Source organism: Diaporthe citri (assembly GCF_014595645.1).
Source record: "Diaporthe citri strain NFHF-8-4 chromosome Unknown scaffold_7, whole genome shotgun sequence".
Taxonomy (NCBI): domain Eukaryota; kingdom Fungi; phylum Ascomycota; class Sordariomycetes; order Diaporthales; family Diaporthaceae; genus Diaporthe; species Diaporthe citri.
Window position 1 is genome coordinate 4,597,998 of NW_025064852.1, and position 18,386 is coordinate 4,616,383.

The 18,386-nt window shown below is 53.3% G+C and overlaps 5 protein-coding genes across 5 annotated transcripts; 2 read left to right on the forward strand and 3 right to left on the reverse strand.

The window, feature by feature from the left end:
• Window positions 1-836: 836 nt before the first annotated feature.
• On the forward strand, window positions 837-2,701 carry INS49_014393 (uncharacterized protein; the record flags this gene model as incomplete). The annotated part of the gene is made up of 5 exons (XM_043175084.1): window positions 837-1,496; window positions 1,564-1,603; window positions 1,668-2,269; window positions 2,295-2,399; window positions 2,465-2,701. The coding sequence occupies 5 exons, from the start codon at window positions 837-839 to the stop codon at window positions 2,699-2,701; spliced, it is 1,644 nt and encodes a 547-aa protein (XP_043022029.1).
• Window positions 2,702-3,123: 422 nt separating this feature from the next.
• Window positions 3,124-4,308, forward strand: INS49_014394 (uncharacterized protein; the record flags this gene model as incomplete). Its single annotated transcript, XM_043175085.1, has 1 exon — window positions 3,124-4,308. One exon carries the CDS (start codon window positions 3,124-3,126, stop codon window positions 4,306-4,308), a length of 1,185 nt encoding a protein of 394 aa, XP_043022030.1.
• A 490-nt stretch (window positions 4,309-4,798) lies between these two features.
• INS49_014395 (uncharacterized protein) lies at window positions 4,799-6,325 on the reverse strand (the record flags this gene model as incomplete). The annotated part of the gene is made up of 5 exons (XM_043175086.1): window positions 4,799-5,116; window positions 5,214-5,506; window positions 5,578-5,650; window positions 5,788-5,979; window positions 6,044-6,325. 5 exons carry the CDS (start codon window positions 6,323-6,325, stop codon window positions 4,799-4,801), a joined length of 1,158 nt encoding a protein of 385 aa, XP_043022031.1.
• Window positions 6,326-7,752: 1,427 nt separating this feature from the next.
• INS49_014396 (uncharacterized protein) lies at window positions 7,753-12,580 on the reverse strand (the record flags this gene model as incomplete). The annotated part of the gene is made up of 7 exons (XM_043175087.1): window positions 7,753-9,266; window positions 9,318-9,505; window positions 9,579-10,648; window positions 11,065-11,437; window positions 11,504-11,931; window positions 12,376-12,528; window positions 12,578-12,580. 7 exons carry the CDS (start codon window positions 12,578-12,580, stop codon window positions 7,753-7,755), a joined length of 3,729 nt encoding a protein of 1,242 aa, XP_043022032.1.
• A 2,827-nt stretch (window positions 12,581-15,407) lies between these two features.
• Window positions 15,408-18,118, reverse strand: INS49_014397 (uncharacterized protein; the record flags this gene model as incomplete). Its single annotated transcript, XM_043175088.1, has 4 exons — window positions 15,408-15,485; window positions 15,553-16,633; window positions 16,769-17,737; window positions 17,802-18,118. 4 exons carry the CDS (start codon window positions 18,116-18,118, stop codon window positions 15,408-15,410), a joined length of 2,445 nt encoding a protein of 814 aa, XP_043022033.1.
• Window positions 18,119-18,386: the final 268 nt, after the last annotated feature.

Below are 18,386 nucleotides of genomic sequence, written 5' to 3' on the forward strand. Positions count from 1 at the left end.
CATGGCAGGCTGCAGCTAAGCGGCTGGGGCAGGATCCAAGGCTCCATCGACAACCTTGTTTCCGCCTGATTCTAACATGTGATTGGCTACCAGCCCAATTCCTGTGGTAGCGAGTGGTTGAATGAGGAGAAAAAGACTCGACGCATGAGGCAAGCCGACGCCGGGTCTGTGACTGTTACAGGCGATACTCAACGGCAATGAGAGGTAGATCATTTCAGTGATACGAAATGAAATATTCACATGTAGATACGGCATCCTTTTTCTCGCAGGCGTTTCAGGCGCCCGTGTGCTTTTGCCGTGTGCGTGCTCCAATCAGGTGGAAGCACCGAAGCAACGTCCATTCAATGAATGTTTGTCCGTTCCGGCGTCACGCGAATGTTCTCACACAGTCGGCAGTACAGGGTGGAGCAACTCATGTCCGATTGACTTTCCTAGTCCCCTGGTTCAGTCTTGCCTTGTGATTCGACAGGCTGCATCCGCGCATCGCAAGCTCGAACTTGACAAGCTCTGGGTTCGGATCGATTTGTGGCTGAATAAAGTTATCAGATCGTGCTAAATAACCCTTGTTGAGAACAAGTGGAGTCTGCAGCCGAAGCAGGCTTGGGAAGGCAAGAGATGACGACGCCCAGGCGCGGGAGACGGAGCGGATCCGAAAGCGAGGAGCCGGGACTGCAAGATGCCGAGTCACCTCATTCTGGAGCTGCCCATTCACCGATCATCGGCGGGCCTGCAACTTTCGACTTTTCTGCCATTTTCACCATCAGAAAAATCGCTGCAACCAACGACTTGTGCAAATCTCATCTCCTGGGCATGCATCGGTGACACATTCGCCCAGCATGACTGAAGACCAAGTTGGGGCCGGCAAAGGCAGCCTGGAAATCAACCGAGTCCCAACGTCCACTGGTTCGGCGTCCACCGCCAGAAGGCCGGACACTACGGATGCCGCCGAGGCTACACCCGGCCCTGAAGGTGCACAAGGTCCAATCGCCGCGCCGAAGACCAGCAACATCGCAGCAGTCAATGCCACACCTGGCCATCACCTCCTAAACGAAGGTGACGATGATAACGACCCCGCCGTCATCCCCAACCGCGTGCCCCGGTCCCTGGCGCTGAGGCTGTACGTGTCACACTTCCTGTCGACGTGGAACTCACGCCTGTTCGAGTTCGGCGCCGCCCTCTTCTTGACCTTTATCTATCCGGGCACCCTCCTCCCGGTCTCGATCTACTCCCTCGTCCGGAACGCGGGATACATCATCTTTGCGCAGCCGGTGGGGAACTGGATCAACAAGGGGAACCGTCTCAACCTCATCCGGGCCAGCATCATTGGCCAACGGGTCCCTGTTGCGGCGAGTTGCGCCTTGCTCTTGGTGCTGTTGTTGAAGAAGGATGAGCTTGGGTCCAGGAAGAATGCTGGCGTGTTTGCCGTGATTGTGTTCCTGAGTGTGGTGGAGAAGCTCTCCGCGACCATGAACCTGATCTCAGTTGAGAGGGACTGGGTATGTGGCGTCTCAATGTATCATGCACGTGTTCCGTTTTTATTTCGTACTGACCTGAGTTACAAAGGTCGTTGTTATCACCGAGAACAATGAGATGGCCCGTCGCAGTGAGTCCTCCTCGCCACTTGTGAGCCCAGAGTGTGGTCAAGCGTGATATTAATACCTTAACAGCAATGAACGCTCGCATGCGACGGATTGACCTCTTCTGCAAGCTTGTGGGACCATTGACCGTGTCCCTGGTGGCCATCGCCTCCACGGAGATCGCCATCTGGACGACCCTTGGCATGAACGCGGCCTCAGTCATTGTCGAGTACGTCGCCATCGAGCAGGTGTACAGGCGCGTCTCCGGCTTGCAGCGAACTTCCGAGGCGGCTCCATCTTCGGACCGCAGGGACTCGGTGGCTTCGAACCGAGGCGCAGAGGCCCACGGCAGAAGCCGTCTCCGGTCTGTCGGGCCCAAGGTGCTCAACACCATCAGCGGCGTCCTGCCCATCGAGGCGCTCCCGTTTTATTTCAGCCACCCGGCGTTCCTCGCCTCGTTCGCGCTGTCCCTGCTTTACTTCACAGTCCTCTCCTTCTCGGGTCAGATGATCACCTACTTGGCTTCAGTCGGGTACACGCCTTTGCACATGGGTATCGCCAGGGTTGGCAGCGTCTTCGAGATCAGCGCGACGTGGGCCGCACCCTACTTGATGAAGAAGATCGGCGTCGTGCGGGCTGGCATATGGAGCCTCGCCTGGCAGATTGACGTGCCTTGCTGGAGTGCTGGCATGGTACTTCTCTGACTTTGAGGGCAAGGGCACGAATAGCATCTTCTCGGCCACGGGGCTTGCGGTTGGTGTTGCGCTGAGTCGGATTGGGCTCTGGGGCTTTGATCTCTGTGCGCAGAACATCATACAGGATGTAGGTTACACCCTCATTTGTGAAGCCTCACCCATGGCTAGGATGACTGACTTGGCGAACGACAGGAGGTTGAGGACGACCATCGGGGTACTTTTTCTGCGGTGGAGGCGTCATTCCAGAATCTCTTCGAGATACTGTCTTACGTCACAACAATCATCTTCTCAAGGCCTGATCAATTTCAATGGCCGGTTGTCATCAGTGTCGGAGCGGTGTATACGGCAGGCGGGCTTTATGCCTACTTCCTGAGGAAGCGCCGTGGGCATCTCTTACATGCACCACGCTGCGTTTGTATCAAGGCATAAGTTAGCGCGGTAGAGAGACAAAAGCTCACTTGGTGTGACGCCAACACTGGCATTCCAGCATGATCTTCCTTCATGGGCGACTTTTTCTGTAAGTTGCCTTCAAGTGGCCCCTTCCTTATGCAGAGTTTCAGGCTTGTGTTGCAGCTTCCAAATGCACGCAGCGGGCCATCATTAGGCAGACCCACCACCAGAGCTGTCATCGAGAAGGAGCGGTTTGCTATCCATCAGCAATCAAATCCCGCTTGCATCAGCGCAATCACAACTGGCAGACGCAACTCCAATCCTGAAAACATTTGTTTCACTCAAAAGCATCTTGCGTCCCACGCCTACATTCCGCCAACCCAGGCGTCTCAACTGTGCGTGAGACTGTCCATCCTCGCACGAACGAAATGCACCGTCCATCCATCCGCCAGAAATCTAGGATGGACGGGTACTTCCTGAACCCCCGTCGACGACTCTTCGGCACGGACAACACGCCCACGATTCCAATGAACCCACCCAGTGGCCAGACTCGACTTTCGGACTTGCATGGCGTCCCAGGACATCAACCTCAAGACCCCGCGTACCGTGTTCGCTCGACTGTGCTACCAGATCAATGGGACCCGCCGCAAACCCGTTCAGGCCGGGTCAGACAGCTTGGGAATGGTGCAGTGGGTGATAACCCGTTCGGAAGCTCCGATACAGAGGACTTGGGAGTGGATAAGCCCAGAAACAGTAAACGTGTGATTGGGGTGGACCTCGAGAACCGCAGAAGACAGGCAGAGGATCGCATCCGCCGGGGAGGATGGAAAGTCGACATCGCCGAGATGGCCGTTGAGTTTGCCGAGGCCCATTCATGGAATGACTCAGATGCCAACAATTACACCGTGAGGGCTTTTATGAGGGATGCCGAGAACCTGGGCGAGTTGTGCGACGACATGAAGGCGATCCGCGGCTTTCTAGACATGAACATCCACAAGTTCATTGCTTTCCACGCCATGGAGAAGGACTTTAAGGTCCTGGACTACTTCATCCACAAGGCCAACCAGCGAAGGGGAGACAGGGTCTTGAAATACCCTTGGTTTCGATCATTCATCCGCGAATACCAGGGTGGGCCCAGACAGACTGAGGAATCCTTGGTTCAAGCCTACAAAAGCCAGGTCGACGAGCCCCAATCCAGTGGTCACACAGATCAGCCAGCTCGCGAAAACAGCGATGGAACCATCCACGTCTCACTTCCCACGGAACCCGCAACCGTGGCCACGGACGCTTCACCTGCCCGTCATGTCAACAATCCAAGCAATGAGAGACGCCTGGTGAGACTGGACAACAAGAGACACCGCACAAAGAGACAGCGAATCTTCGACGATCCCAAGGACCTCGAAGACAACAACCTGATGACGAACATCAAAACAGAGCCGACGGAAGACGACTTCATTGGATTCCAAGACGAGGGCGACGAGGCTGACACGGGTGGAGCGGATGATGGCGAAGAGATAATACACACCAGACGGCGTACTCTGAAAGTGCTCTTGCATGAAATGAGGGACGATGGTGCTGAGGAGTCGGACCATGTCCAGGTCTATGTTCCCCGAACCTCCAAGGGCGTCACTATCAATTTCCTCTGACTCGCAGGCGAAGCCAACAACTGGTGAGAAGAAGTGGTGAAGCTGGCAGGCTAGGGTCCTGCTTTCGGAGTATGTTTGTTGCTGGACTGATTTCTATTGCTCTTCTTCATCTTGTCTTACTCCTGATAGACATGCCTGGTTTTCTTGGGAGTCACTGTTATTCTAAAGTTATTCTTCATTTTCCGGATGATGGATTAGACATAACATTGAGTTATCCGATGAGCAGGAACGTCTCGAATCAACTTCGATTGCCTAATTTTCAGACTGTGCGTGGATGACTTGAGTCATAGACTGCCACAAGATTCCAAATGGAAGAGCAGGCCATTTGATTCCTTTGCTTTGCTCGGCAACCGCCTCAAACGCGGGGATGAAAGAAGTGAAATGTATAGTACAAAGATTTCCGACACCCCAATTCCACCATCCAACATACCCAGAATCATGGTCATCAAGATCCGACCTCATCCTAATACCAGTCCTTGCTCATACGCCCTTACCGAGCAAAGCACTTGCTCATCAGAGGCGTATCCGTCATGGAGTCCGCAGAGGTGCCGGTGGGCGTGAGGTACAGCTCGTAGGTGCTGTCGAAGCCGCCGGCGGACCAGCCGACGTAGCCGAGGAAGACGTCGGCGTTCTCGTTGAGGAAGGCGAACTGCTCGCACACGTACTTCTCGCACGAGTCCGTATTGCCGCCGCCCGTCTCGGTGAGCATGGCCTGGCGGCCGTTGGAGCGCAGCCACTTGGCCAGCGGCGCGAAGGCGTCGTCGATGTTGTTGGTCGTGCAGTCGGTGTGGGTGCCTGAGTTGTCGCTCTGTTTGCGTTTTTCGTCTTGTCAGCTTTTTTTTTTTTTTTTCTGTCTGGACGGACGGGACATGGTAATCGTGGGCAAGGGTGGGAAGGATACATACGTCGAGGTACTTGTGCACATCGAAGAAGATGTTCTTGGTGCTTCCGTCCGGGTTGGTGACCTTGAGCAGGTCCGGCCCGGCCTCGGTGGGCAGGGCCGCGGCGGACGAGTACGTGCTGCCGGGGATGAGCAGCCAGTGGTCCGGGGCGACCTTGCGAATGGCCGTGACGGCGGCCTGGACGGTCTCGGCCCAGGCCGAGGTCGTGACGTCGTGGGGCTCGTTCATGATTCCGAAGATGACGTTGGGGCTGTCAGCGTACTTGGTGGCCAGAGAGGCCCAGAGAGCGGCGAATTCTGTTCACGGTCATGTGTTAGTGTATGCCGTGGTGGTCCTTGGGGATGTGATGCGAGCCTGTGCAGCTTACTGTCGTTCGTCGGGCCGCCTTGGCCGATGACCTGCCCATTCCATCGGGCGTAGTTGTGGATGTCAATGACACACTGATTAGAACCCGATTAGCCACATTTCCTTGAAGCCCTTGAGACCATTCATGTCCAAATTTTCGAACATGTACATGAGACCTGAATGACGCATGTGGTGATCCTCAGCCGAGAGATATGATCATGGGGTCCCTTACCTTTGCCCCAAGGTCAAGACAGCTCTGCATCAACCCATCGTACTTCCCAAAGTTGGTAGAGTCCAGGTCCCCACCAACAACATTGTTGGTGAGATACTGCCAGCCGACAGGCAGGCGGAAGATGTTCATGTTGTCATTTTTGTAGAAGTGCTGCATCTGTGCCGCACCAGTGCTGGGCACTGTGATTCCATCCTAAAAGGTGTCTACCGTCAGCCACCATGACCAAAACGAGCTGAAGCACCAGGCGAAAACATACCACAGTGCAGGTTCCATCGGTGCCGCAACCAAAGTCAAACCCAGCGATGTTGATTCCAGCGTATGTGGTCTGGTTGGTCGCAGTCGGCGCAACAGGCGCGCTACTGGCATCGGTGGCCTGGGCCGCGGCGCTGCTGGCCACGGCCGAGGACGTGGCAACGGAGACGGACGTCTGGACAGCAGCCGGGGCCGAGGTCGGCACGGAGCCTGAGTAGATGGACGACAGGGTTGCCGTGGCTGCAGTCAGGGCGCTGCTGAGCGTGGACGTCTTCACGCAAGGCATTTTCTAGGGAGTGGATGTCTGTTGTTGGTCGCAGAGACGGTGCTTGTAAACAAATGATTGGAATTTGACCACAGGTCAGGAAAGAGTGCAGAAAAGACAGTGGGGGGGGGGGGCTTCGGACACAGTCCAGAAGTAAACAGTATCAGAAAATGCCTGCTGTTGCGAAGATGAACCACGAGCAACGAGAAATCCTCGCAGCGTTCTCGACAGGGCGCGTCCTACTTAAATGCCAAGGCGTGGTGGGAGGATGTAAGCCTTCGCCGAGACGGGCGCCTACGATCAGGAGAGGTGGGAGGTCCCCACCGGTCCGGGGTATCGGGTCCACTGCAATAAGTTGATTGCCTGACCAGGTTCGAGGGTGGGCCGTTGGAACATCACAGCATCCGGATGAGGGAACGGTGAGTGGGCTTTTGGTCAGGGGTCAGCTCAGCCGGACTCCGGATGGTCAGTGAGCGGATTGAGTCCAGCGGTAGTAGTGTGAAATGAGGAGGGAAGGTTGCCCAGGTTCTTGGACCGGACCCCTCGCAACGACATTGACAGAGCGATCCTGGGGATTTCTGGCCCACTCGGCGGGGAGTCCTGTTCAATTTGACACCTGATCGACTTCTGCCGATGTTTCGATGGCTCTAGCAACCCCAGCGCCGATCGCCATGTTTTGTTTCAACGGACTATTCAGGCCCCATTCCAAAGAACCAACGATGGCGACTGTGCCGCGAGACCAAGAGAAAAAAAAGGTGAGGAGGGCCATGACTGGAATTCCCAGTAGTGAGCACGTTGCCGATTTCAACGACGCAGCCAATTTCACGGTCGAACGCGACGAGGAGCTAGGCGCCGAGCTAACGTCGGATCTCGGGCGCCATCCCACGCGATTCATCAGTCTAGAAGCATCGAACCCTTCCTACTGTCATTTTAGATCATGGCATCCTCCCTGCAACGGGACTGGCGCCAATTTCCCACCGGCTGAGCAGTTTCTTGCAGGGAGATAAGCCAGGCGCGGCACTGACTCGACAAAAGTCCGGAGACAAAACTCAAGTCCTGGACTCGGGCCAAATCGTAGTCTTGGTTTGATCTTGACGAGAAGCCCCTGTGACGCCCATTGCTAGATTCTTGTCTTGCTCATGGATTATGTTCACCGAACCGAACGCCCCTGCTGATTTGTCGCCATCCTCCGGTTGATACTCTGTAGTCGCGGGAGCATGCCCATCCTGGATTCTTGGTGGCATGAAGCAGGCCAGTCCCTGCATGCTGAAGAAAACACAAGGATGACGAAGGAGCCCATCATTTACAAAAATAAAACTTTGATTTTGATTTTCTCTACCAGAGCAACTGCATCAAGAACTTTTCCAACCTACTCGTACACCAAGAACCAGCCAAATCAGCAAGATTCCAAACTTTCGTATTCGTGCCAAACATCACAGCACTGCAAATCAGCCATCAACAGGGCTCTCTCGGCCGGGATCCTCTCCGAGATGCTCTGCGGGGCCGTCTACGAGGCCGTCTCCTAGCCCTAGTCCCTCGAGCTCTTGCCCGAGGTCGTCCCATCCCTCGTCAATTTCATCATCATCATGATCCAGATCGGAGGAATCATCGTCTTCATCATCATCCACCTTGCGAAGATTTCCGGTTGACAAAGGTGCCTCCAAGACGCCTTGATCCTCGTCCGTCCTCACCGTAAAGAAGGGGTGCTCCGGGTGCAGCGCCTCGATCCTGCCTCTTAGAATGTATCCCATGGGTGTCTGCTGGATATCTGACTGCCTGCGATGGGCCAGCCACTCCAACATGAACGTGACAGGATTTCGCGCAAACGTTTCCTCTTCGTCCGCTGAACCGTCCATCTGGTCTTCTACTTGCTGCGACATCTGCAGGTACTTCGCGACAAGGGCACAGTCCTCATGACTGACGTAAAGCCGTCCCGAAAGAATGCCCAACTCCACGGTGAACCAATTTGGAAACTGGTAATCGTCTGGGAGTGTCGGCATATTGTAGTACTTGAGGCTGTTGAAGTTCCGCAGGGTCGACTTGGTTACCGGTGCGGCGTAGGTCATGAGGTGGACCAGACACCTAGGGCCAGCTCTGCGGATGATCGGGATCAGAAGTTCCGCCTCTTCAGGAATGACAACCAGGGCAGTCTCCGTCAAAGAGCTCCACATGATCCACTCAACAGGTCGAAGGAAGTTGTCGGGATGCTTATTCTGCCCCTGTTTGCTCAATACAACAGTGCGAGTGAACTCTTTGGAGACGAAGAAACGGCTCGAGGTTCGCTTTACCATGAACTTCTGACCAATGGATGTGGTCCCCAGGAAGGTGAAGGCATGCACGTATCCCTCGTCGCCAACAAGCCTTCCCTTGTGGACAAAGTCCTCGAAAGCAGGGTGTAGGCGGGAGAAGGCGAGCGGCTTGAAAACCTTGCGTTTCTGGACCTGGCGCACCTCTTCAACCTGGAATTCGACCTCGCGCTCCTGCTCCACCTCCTCAAGAGCGGAGCTGTGCATGCCATTCGCATTGAATTTGCCAGCCATGGACCTCCGCTGAGAGGCCAGCTTGGACATCAATGTCTTGAGACAAGGGAACACCACCTCATCTGATGAGCCCTTGATGGAATTATCGGAGACCTGACCGTATTGCTGGTTCAGGGTCTGTCGCTCCTGCTGCCGGATGACGTTAAGCAGCATCATGCGGTGTTCGTCTGTGGCTAAGAACTTATCGTACCTCCATTGTGCATCAAGTCGCCGGCAGTAGTCCACGCCTTGAGCAAGGTGAAGATTTACTAGATGCTCATTGGCAGAGCATGACTGCTCCAGGAGCCACTTAACGACATGTCCAGAGTGGATGAAGCCATTTTTCGGAAGCTTGCAAACATCAATGATGCTTTGATGGACTTCAGGGCCGGCAAAGAAGGCAACTGACTGAGTCGTTGCCAATTGCCGGAGCCTCATCGCAGCTGCATCTTGTTAGACTTTGAGCGCTGTAGAAGAAAAGCCACAATACTTACCCTGTACGGTTTGATCTTTCGTCTGGCCCAGAGCAAGTGTCAACGCTCCTTTGGCGTCTTGAGGAAGCTTCAAGTCGGTTCCACGGCAATGTGCCTCGTCCAGAAACACCAAGCAATCAGCCAAGTTGTCCGCAAAAGGAGTCGCAACAAGTGGGACCTTCTTCTTTTTGACCCCTCTGTAGAGGACCCTGTTGCCAGTTAGAGCTTTGGTACTAATCCGAGTTTTCTGGGTCCCCTGCCTCAACGGTGGAAATATCTTACCAGGCGCGGTTGTCCGATCCAAAGAACACTCCAGCTTTGGCCATTGGGTACATCTCTAGCCACTTGCTGACCAGTGCTTGGTTGCTGAGCTCAAGGATGTAGGCTCCAGCATCGATAAGAACCATGATTTTCTCCTTGTATAACTTGTGCAGGAGCTGCTCTTCGGTCATCCGAGTGCCATGGTAGGCTGCACAGTAGTAGTGGCGATTCCGCGGCTGGAGAAGATAAGACAGGACCTCTGCGTTGGTCTGAACCAGACTAGGGAGGTCATCTTGGCGAATCGTCAACGGCAGCAGCGATTTGTTGTCGTTGGTGCCAGAGAAACCCGTACTTCTCGCCCCCGACAACGCTGACTTCTGGGGTCTTGTGTAGTTGGGAAGATCCCATGCAGACGCCGAGAGTTTCAAGCCAAATTGCTTAGCGTACAAGGGGAACACCCAAGCGTTCAGATAAGAGTTAAGAACGTTCCTGTCAAGACGCAAATGGGTGTACAGCTCATCAACTTGGCCATCATCGTCACAGTTGATGACATTCCAGTGACGCAGCCCTGCTGGCAATGTGTCGCATCCATGAATCCATCGGTCGTATGCGGAGGCAGCGTCATCAGCCTTGAGCACACTGGAGAGACTCTGGCGGAACTGAGCAGGGGTGAGCCCCGCATAGTAGAACGACAGCGTTGTCAAGATTATGGCAACATCTGGGTGACCGAACTCGCTGCTTTCAGAAGGCACACCCTTGGCTTCGAACGGAACAGCCATTGGGTCTCGTGTTGGGTGCAGCCCATACTGGACATTGTAACGTCGCTTCATACAGAAGAGCAGAATTCTGTTCAAGATAAGACCACGAACCAGTAGGAGAGTCTTTGCTGCGGACTCCTGATCAGCAAAAAGATTGACCACTTCTTTCAGTCCGTCTTTGTCCTGCATCTTAGTGTCGGCTTCGGACAGAAATTGCCGTATGGTCCTCCTAACTTTCTTTGGCGGAACTCCGGACTCCAAGAGTCGCAAGAAAGAGGTCCGGTTGTTGACGATGTCCTCGATAATGAGACGGTGGAATTCATCTTCAGCATCCTGTCTGAGCAAAAACGCCATTGGGAAAGCTTGCAGCTGTGAGCGCGGAACGACTTCCACGCTGGAAGGGACGCTCTTCTGATTGCAGGGAGATGCTCCTCGAAGAGTCGGAGGAGCTCTTGAATGATCAACCACCGGTGAGGAGCCCCGTCAACAGACAGCTGAGGACCGCTCTGAAGAAGAGGTCAGCACGAATCTATGTCACTCCGAATTGACTTTTTTGAGGGTTGGGTTGTAGCAGTACTGGATGGCGCCCGGCCACACAGGGATAAAAAGGGAAAATTAGGAGGAGTTGGGGGGGGGGGGAGATGGTCTGATGGAAGAGTTCATGAGGCTCTTAAAGAAGCAGCAAAAAAAAAAGAATTGAGCATGTGGGGTTTGGCATGAATTCAATGTTTGGGTGGGTAGAGACTCACTGGATAGATGAGTTGTGTCTTGACCGCCAGAGTGAAGTCGGATTCGTCAATGACGTCTCGGGAAAATCGTGTCAATGTTTCTTGAAATCGAATCATCGTCTCAGCCTCGGATGTCTTCGAGTCGACAAGACGTTGGAGGCCGCTGAGTTTGAATGAGAGCATGTGGTCACTCGTAGTCAGGAGGACGCCTGATTCTTCACGGATTTCCTTGTGCAAGTCCCTGTAAAGACGAAGAATCTCATCCGTGGATGGCGTCCGGCGAGAGAAGGGAATGTGGCGGATTTCTCGACCAACGAGACCGCCGATCCTCGACTGAACCACTTGAGCTGACTGCAGCAACAGCGCTTTGGGCACGACAAGGCGAGCAATCTGGCTGGTATCTGCGAGTATTGCGATTGACATTGGCACAATGCAGGACGTCTTGCCTATACGTACATACTGGTCAGCGAAACCCCAGTACGACAAGTGGCGAAGTACAGTACCTTGACCCATGTTCATCTGCAAGACAGAGTTCATGCCGGATGATGGGGATATGATCGCGTTGGCAACCTGAACCTGCTCAGGCCTGATGAGAAGATCACATTCCAATTCCATAAGCAGCCAGTCGGGTCTCTGCAGAGGGTCCCAGTTTTGATGCCCTGTGTTCTTCAAAGCTTCAATCAATTTGGCACCGTCATTGGTGAGGTGATAATGTCGAAGCCTCTCCAGCCATTGGAGCTCGGTGTTCATGACGCCGAATTTGATAATTGCTTCTTTCATCCCGGCGCCGAAGTGGCTGTTGGCGGTCGAGCGAAGCTGTTCCAGAATGGTCACTTTGCCTCCAGGCCAGAGGTGGGCCATTCGGAGCCAGACCGAGCGCTTGTCGCCCTTCGCCAGTGCCTCAGTAATGGATTGGTACTGCTCTGCGATTGTTGTGCGGCTTCGATCAATGAAATAAACTATTTGTGATGCGGATTCGTACCGGTGTTGCAAATCTGGACTTTGGCTGCATGACAACGCCTGACCGTTCCTCATCGCATGCAAGCTTTGGAGTAAATCCTCTCCATAAAGCTTTCTCAGCTGATCGTTTGAGTTCAAGAATGCAGCTAGAATCCGCTGCAGTTCGTTGAGTTCCGGTCTCGGGGCGGCTGGCAAAGGCTTGGACGTAGCTTGCATTTGTGTCCACTGGACCGAATGCGAATTCAACGGCATCAACGAGTTGAAAGTGTGAACGGTTTTGTCGAGGAGCTCGAGAGGAAGAGATGGAGTTACGGGCTTTGTGCGAGAAATGTGATTGGGAAGTGTGGGGGCAAGAGGGAGGGGTTGTGATACCTGCATTATGCCATTGCCCTCGGTCACAAATTTGTCCAAGATTCCTTGGATCTCATCAATGTAGAGGTCGAGCTCGGTATTGTTCAGCTTCCGCTGCCACACTTCAAGAACCGAGTCCAGGGCTTCAGTCCCGTCGAGCAGCTTTGTCCCGGACTGGAAACCATCAAGGGATGGTGATTCGGACGGCCATTGTCTGACGAACCATTTTGCAAGCCGCCGGCCTTCTTCCTCGCATTTCATCAAGTGCTGGTCTCGAGATTCCACGTTCGTCGATTTCCTTCCACGAGGTTGGAGGAATGGAGGCCAAGCGGACTGAATTAAGGCTTCGAAATGTTCGACTGTAGGCGCCATGAGATCAAAGTCGACAAAAACGGGGTGTTGAGGTGGAACTGAAACCTTCAGCGAATCCAACCTCGCGAGTGCGACCAGCACCTCAAGCAGATCTAAGTCTGCCTGCGGCTTGAAGCTTAACAGTGCGAGTCGAAAAGCAAGTCTGTACAGTCGATCGGGGCGTAAGCGCCTGCTGAATTCGACGAGCTCTCCAAATTGTTCTATCACCGTGTCTTCAACCAATTTGCCTAGGCCCTCTGGAGCCACACCAGACTGGAATCCGCCAATGATCTGTCTTCCAATAAGCCTAGATCGTACGTCAATTCTCTTGGAAAGGTAGAAGGGTCTCTTGAAAGTTGTTTTGACTATGTGTTTGACATTCATAGCCATAGTGGAATCAATGCCCTGGTCCCTGGCAGAATAAAACCTGTCCCGTGTTGATTGATCTGGGTCATTTTGGAACGGCTGCAGCTTTCCGTTGGAGGTGCTTCCATTGGAGGTGTGCTTGGTGAAAGGTTTGCGACTGGGTGGGTGTATCGAAGAAGGATCGTAGACAGAGCGCCTCATCTCGGCCCGTCGTCGTAGATGTGACGCCATCTCCACCTCGTCGACATGCAGGGTGTTCTCTGAGAAAGGCTGCAGACGATGAGACTTGCGCAAAAGGTCTCGCGCGAGGGTTTCCAGACGCTCGTGCTGAATTGAAACTGAAAGATTAGGACTCCACTGTATCTTTTGGAGGCTACGTTTGTCCTCGGGGTAGAATTCCCTCATCGGAGAAAGTGCAGCGATGGCTTCCAATTCTGATATGGGGCTTCGACCAAGTGGGGTCCATGGCTGAGACATTCCGGACTGGAGAATATGAATAGCTTCTTCGGTACCAGTCCTTCCAGTTAACGTGTCCGGAATCGGGAAGCTTGTCAATGCGTGCAGATGTGCCTTGGTATAAAGCAAGGCAGGTTCGGGAGGACATGTAAGCCGACCAAGAACATCATCGACCTCATATTTGGCATAGGCATTTGCGCTCGATGGAATTATAGAAACCTCCACGTGTGATTCACGCAGACGATACACACTCCTTCCGAGCGGCACGATGACGGTTCGTCTCCTCGAATTTGCGATGTCTCGAAGAACAAGCTTGCTGAGAAGTCCATAAAGCGTACCGGCATCTTGATTCGGGTCAAACTCTTTGCCGAGCTTGGTCTCCTCAAGCCGCCTGGCTTTGTTGACATGGAACGACAGCTCAAATCGGCTCAAGTCAACGCACAACTTGTGTTTGGTGGACAAGAAGATCTTGAGAAATTCCGGTCGCTCGAAGTGATTGAAAAGTCTTGCCACAGTTTGTGAAGTCTCAGAGTAAGGACACAAGAGTCGCCCAAGCTTTCCGCTGCTCCGTGTGCACTGGCGACTGCGAAGGTCAATCACCCAGTCCCGTTCTCTCAGTGTCCAAATTCTGGGCCGGCGGTGAATCTGTAGACGTCCTGTTGACAGATTCAGGAAATGGACACAGTTCTCAAGTAAGTCCACGGGCAGATCGTAGGCGGTCTCTCTGAAGAACACCTTCCGTGGGATGAACTCCAGCGCTGCTGTTTTTGAAATTGCCCGAACAAGTACTTCGTCATTTCTGAGGCCAAAGTGGATCTGCCAGCCTTCGACAAGACCCACAAGCTGGTGGGACATGCCATTCAGCACGGATGGGTAGGTCCGCAAATGCGTGTGGTCTCCGAATAACTCTCTGACTTCCTCTGAATTGCGAATGCGCTCTGGCAGACGACCGGCGGGCTTGCCATTGACTAGCAGGAAGCCCGATACATAATTGAAGTGGACAGTCTGACTGAATGAATAAGATTGACCCATGGGGGCCGGAACTTTCGTGGTAATTCGTGCCACCACCCATGGCTCCTTTCCTTCCGTTGATGTCCACGAAGAGAATGCTGTATCAGTTGAACCACCGGACTCCGACCAGCTCTTGATGATAGCCGATTCTAGAATTTGGGGATGATCCTGCATTGATGAGTAAATGGTTTCTCGAATGTCCATTTTTGTGTCCTGTATTACCATCATCTTGAGCAGAGGGTCGTTTTCGAAGCCGGTTGTCATATGTTCTTGCAATGCGATAGAAGCCTCGCAGTACGCCTTCAATGCCTCGGCACTCAGCTGATCTGATGTCGATGCAAAGGTCCGTCGGCATAGGAGAGCAGACTTGAAAGCATAAGCAGCCGCTCTCTCTGCAGTAGAGCCGTCCTTGGCATTTCGCAGCTCTTCACGAAGCCTGGTAATCCATCGAAGGGTGGCGTTGCGGGCACAGCGAATGGATCCTTGAGCTAGTTCACGTGCCTCGTACGAGGAGGTGAATACAAAAAGGCGTTGACTCAGCGCAATGCACAGCTCCATGAGGCTGACTTCGCGCCAATTTAACTTGATGGCCTCTAATCGTTGATCAATCATCTCTGCCAGACGGAAACAGAAGTCATCGTCAGCAAAAACCCGGTATGACTCGCGCAGACCACGCATGCCAGGTGGACCGGCTTGAAGAGCCAACTGTGAAAAGAGCCGGACTGTCTCGGTGCTGGAGAAATTGAGATGCGATGAACCCAGTTCAACAAGCATAGTCATCCAACGTCGTGATGTACCAGCAAGAAGCCTCTGGTATGCGGAGAACTCGTGAATGGACACTTGTTGTGGGCACTGGCGCTGATTCGCAATCACAGCGTAAGAGGACGGGCCTTCGGGGACAGCTGGTGGATGTGGATCTGCAGGAAGCACCTGTTCTCGAAGGCATGCTGGTATGACAATTCCACATAAATGCTGGAACGTCAGGGAGTGCCTGTCAATGCCTTGGACCCATACCTTGTTGTTAACATCATACAGATCAAATTCGGGGCCATGCGGGCGCAAGACTTCCCGGACTGAGCCTCGGAGGACCTGGACGACTCTCCAGTGTGTCTGAAGGAAGCTCTTTGCCGGTGAGGCAAGTGTCACGCCTCCAGCGACAGACCGTTCCTTTTGGTATTTCGCCAGCGGAATAAAATCACGCAGAACCAATGGCGGCTCATCTTGCTCAATTCGAGCAGGCCACGCAAGATCGTTGATGATTCTGAAGGTGACGTTACGATACGCTTCATACCAGCGTGGTAGGGAAAGCTCGAAGAGGATTTTAGCTGCCTTGGTATCGTGAATTGGAAGAAAATCTTCGTGGACCTGAATCTCCAAGCGGCGGCGTTTCCTTCGGAGAAAACACTTCGTACAATTCTTGATGTCGTCTTTGGTGCGGTCGCCGGGCTCCCCAGTACAAAGACATGACAGCGCGGCGATCTCCTGAGAGAGCTGCTCGCATTCTTCCGAGATGGCTTCCCATTCTTGGTTCTTCTTCTCTCGAGCTTGTTCGGAATCTTGTAGGATCTCAAGATACAAGGCTTGTAGCTCCTTGGAACTGACCAGGTACTTTGCTGCAAAGCAGTTGGGTGAGTTCTCAGAACTGAGGATATCGAAAGAATCAGCCTGGCAGGCATCTATCCTGTCTTTCAGGTGCCTTTGAATGATGGAAAGTCGATGAAAGTCCTCGAAGTGCTCAACTTGCACAACATTCAAGAGCTCAGGTGTAAATATTGGATGGTATTCTCGTATGAGAGGGCATGCTTCAGTAGCTGCGATATCCATCAGTACCCATAGATGAAGCACGTTGAGCACGAAAACGCTCAGTTGGGTTGGATTTGATTCATATGCATTGCCGGTCGTCGCAAAGTACTCGCAGAGGGACTCTGCGAGCTCAACACATCGGTCGCTGGCTTGGTCATTATGCGCGTCGTCGGGAGGAACATGACGGGTTGGCGGATCGAAACCTGTAGTGATGAATTGCTCAGGTTCGTCATTTTGTCTTGCTTCAGTGGATGAAGTGCCCGTGGTAGAGGTTTGAGGGAAACGCCGACTCCTGGAAGTAAACAATTGTCAGAATGTGGCAGCAACAATACATCAATGACCGTGAGTGCTGAAATGAAACGAGAACCATAGATTCCCGCCGAGATCCGTGGATACAGCAATGACTAATGCCTCATGAGTCACGTACCTGATGCCCTCCTCAAAAACAAAAATTTTGACATAGCGTGCAGTGAACTTCTGGACCTGCTTGACCACTTCATCATTGATACGCATCGGATCGAAAACAGAATTTTGTGGCTTCTGCTCTTGGGGCTGGCGAAGGAGCCCCTGAAGATAGTTCCCACTCTGGCGCAGTTGCAGACGCAGGTGGTCGAGAGGAACGAATTGTGGAGGTGGCAGAAGCTCGACATGTCGCATGGTTCGTTTCTTGAAGTGGTCCCAAACAAGCTCCATTCTGTTCGTGACTGATTGAATGGTCTGCTCCATCCACGGTCCCATGGAGCTGAGGAAGCATTCGTAGACGCCGTTGTCTCCCAGGCGTTGGGCCTTTTCCTGCTCGAGCTTGGCCAGGCGTCGGCAGAGCTTGGCTCGAAGCATTAGCGTCAGCTCTGGCTTGAGCTGCCCGACAGCACTGGTCATGAGCTGTGCAAGAACGATGGCAATGAGTGACTTGTACAATGCCCGCCCACCGTAGTATCCCATGGACAGAATTAGGTGTCGTTGAATTGCGACACGCAGAATGAGCCAGAATGGATGACGTCGGAAAGGAAGCGTAGAACCAGTCTTGCTCTGCACTTCAATATTGACGTCGTCTCGGACCCTCTTTTGAAATTTCTCAACCTGGAGACTTTGACCAAGACTCTCAAGGAGAGGCATGAGAAGCTGTGTGATCATGGCCGGATCTGTCGTGTCTCTTGCTTCGGTTATCTCGACGCCTGCCTTTCTCGTTTTTGCCGCAAGTCGGTTCAGGGTTTCCATACTGGCCTTCTCCAGGAATTCGGCCAGGGAGGATTGGAAGTCTTCGTGATGGAAACAAGTTTCTGGGACCGCGCAAGCACGGCCCGGAAAAGCTTGAATCAAGGCATTCTCGGAAGCCAGCACGTCTTCCGATGAAGGCGACGCTTCAAAAGCCTCGAAAGTGACCGTTTTGGTCTCACTGGAGGTCGGATGTTAGAGACGTATAATAATGAAGCCTGTATAATCAACGGGGAAAGACTTACCTGCTTTGTCTGATGATCAGCGCTGCGTTCTGCTCCACGACGTAGAGTATCAGTGGGGCGTCTCCGAGGTCTTTGAACGCAGCCGCGAGGGTATCCTTGTCAAGGCAGCCACGATTGAGCTGAGCGCAGAGGCGAAGAGACTGCCGCAGAGAGGAAAGAGACTCGGTGTACACCTTGTGGGTAGCTTCGTCTAGGCTGTCAACTGCATTGAATAGTCGCTCCACGAAATCCTGAGCTTCCTCATCAAGGTGAGGATCCTGTCCACCAGGCAGCTTCGGGGGAAGAACCAGGTGGTTGAATACCCCTTCCAGAGTCATGTTGAAGTGCTGGCAGTGGCCAAACACTTGTCCATCGAGTTAATTGGGGAAGGGGCTGGGAAGGCTCGCGTCAAGGATATTGAAAGGCAGGTGACAATTGATTGTGTTTGCGAGGCTTTGGATGATGAGGGAAGGAAGGCGTTCTGGTGATCGAGGAAATGACGTGTGCTTCAGGTTTTGCAAACGGATTGGGAGCGACAGGCGCGACGAGGCTGCGTTTGCAACGCGTTGAGGAAGGCTCTGCTGGAGATTGTCGAAGACAATGCTT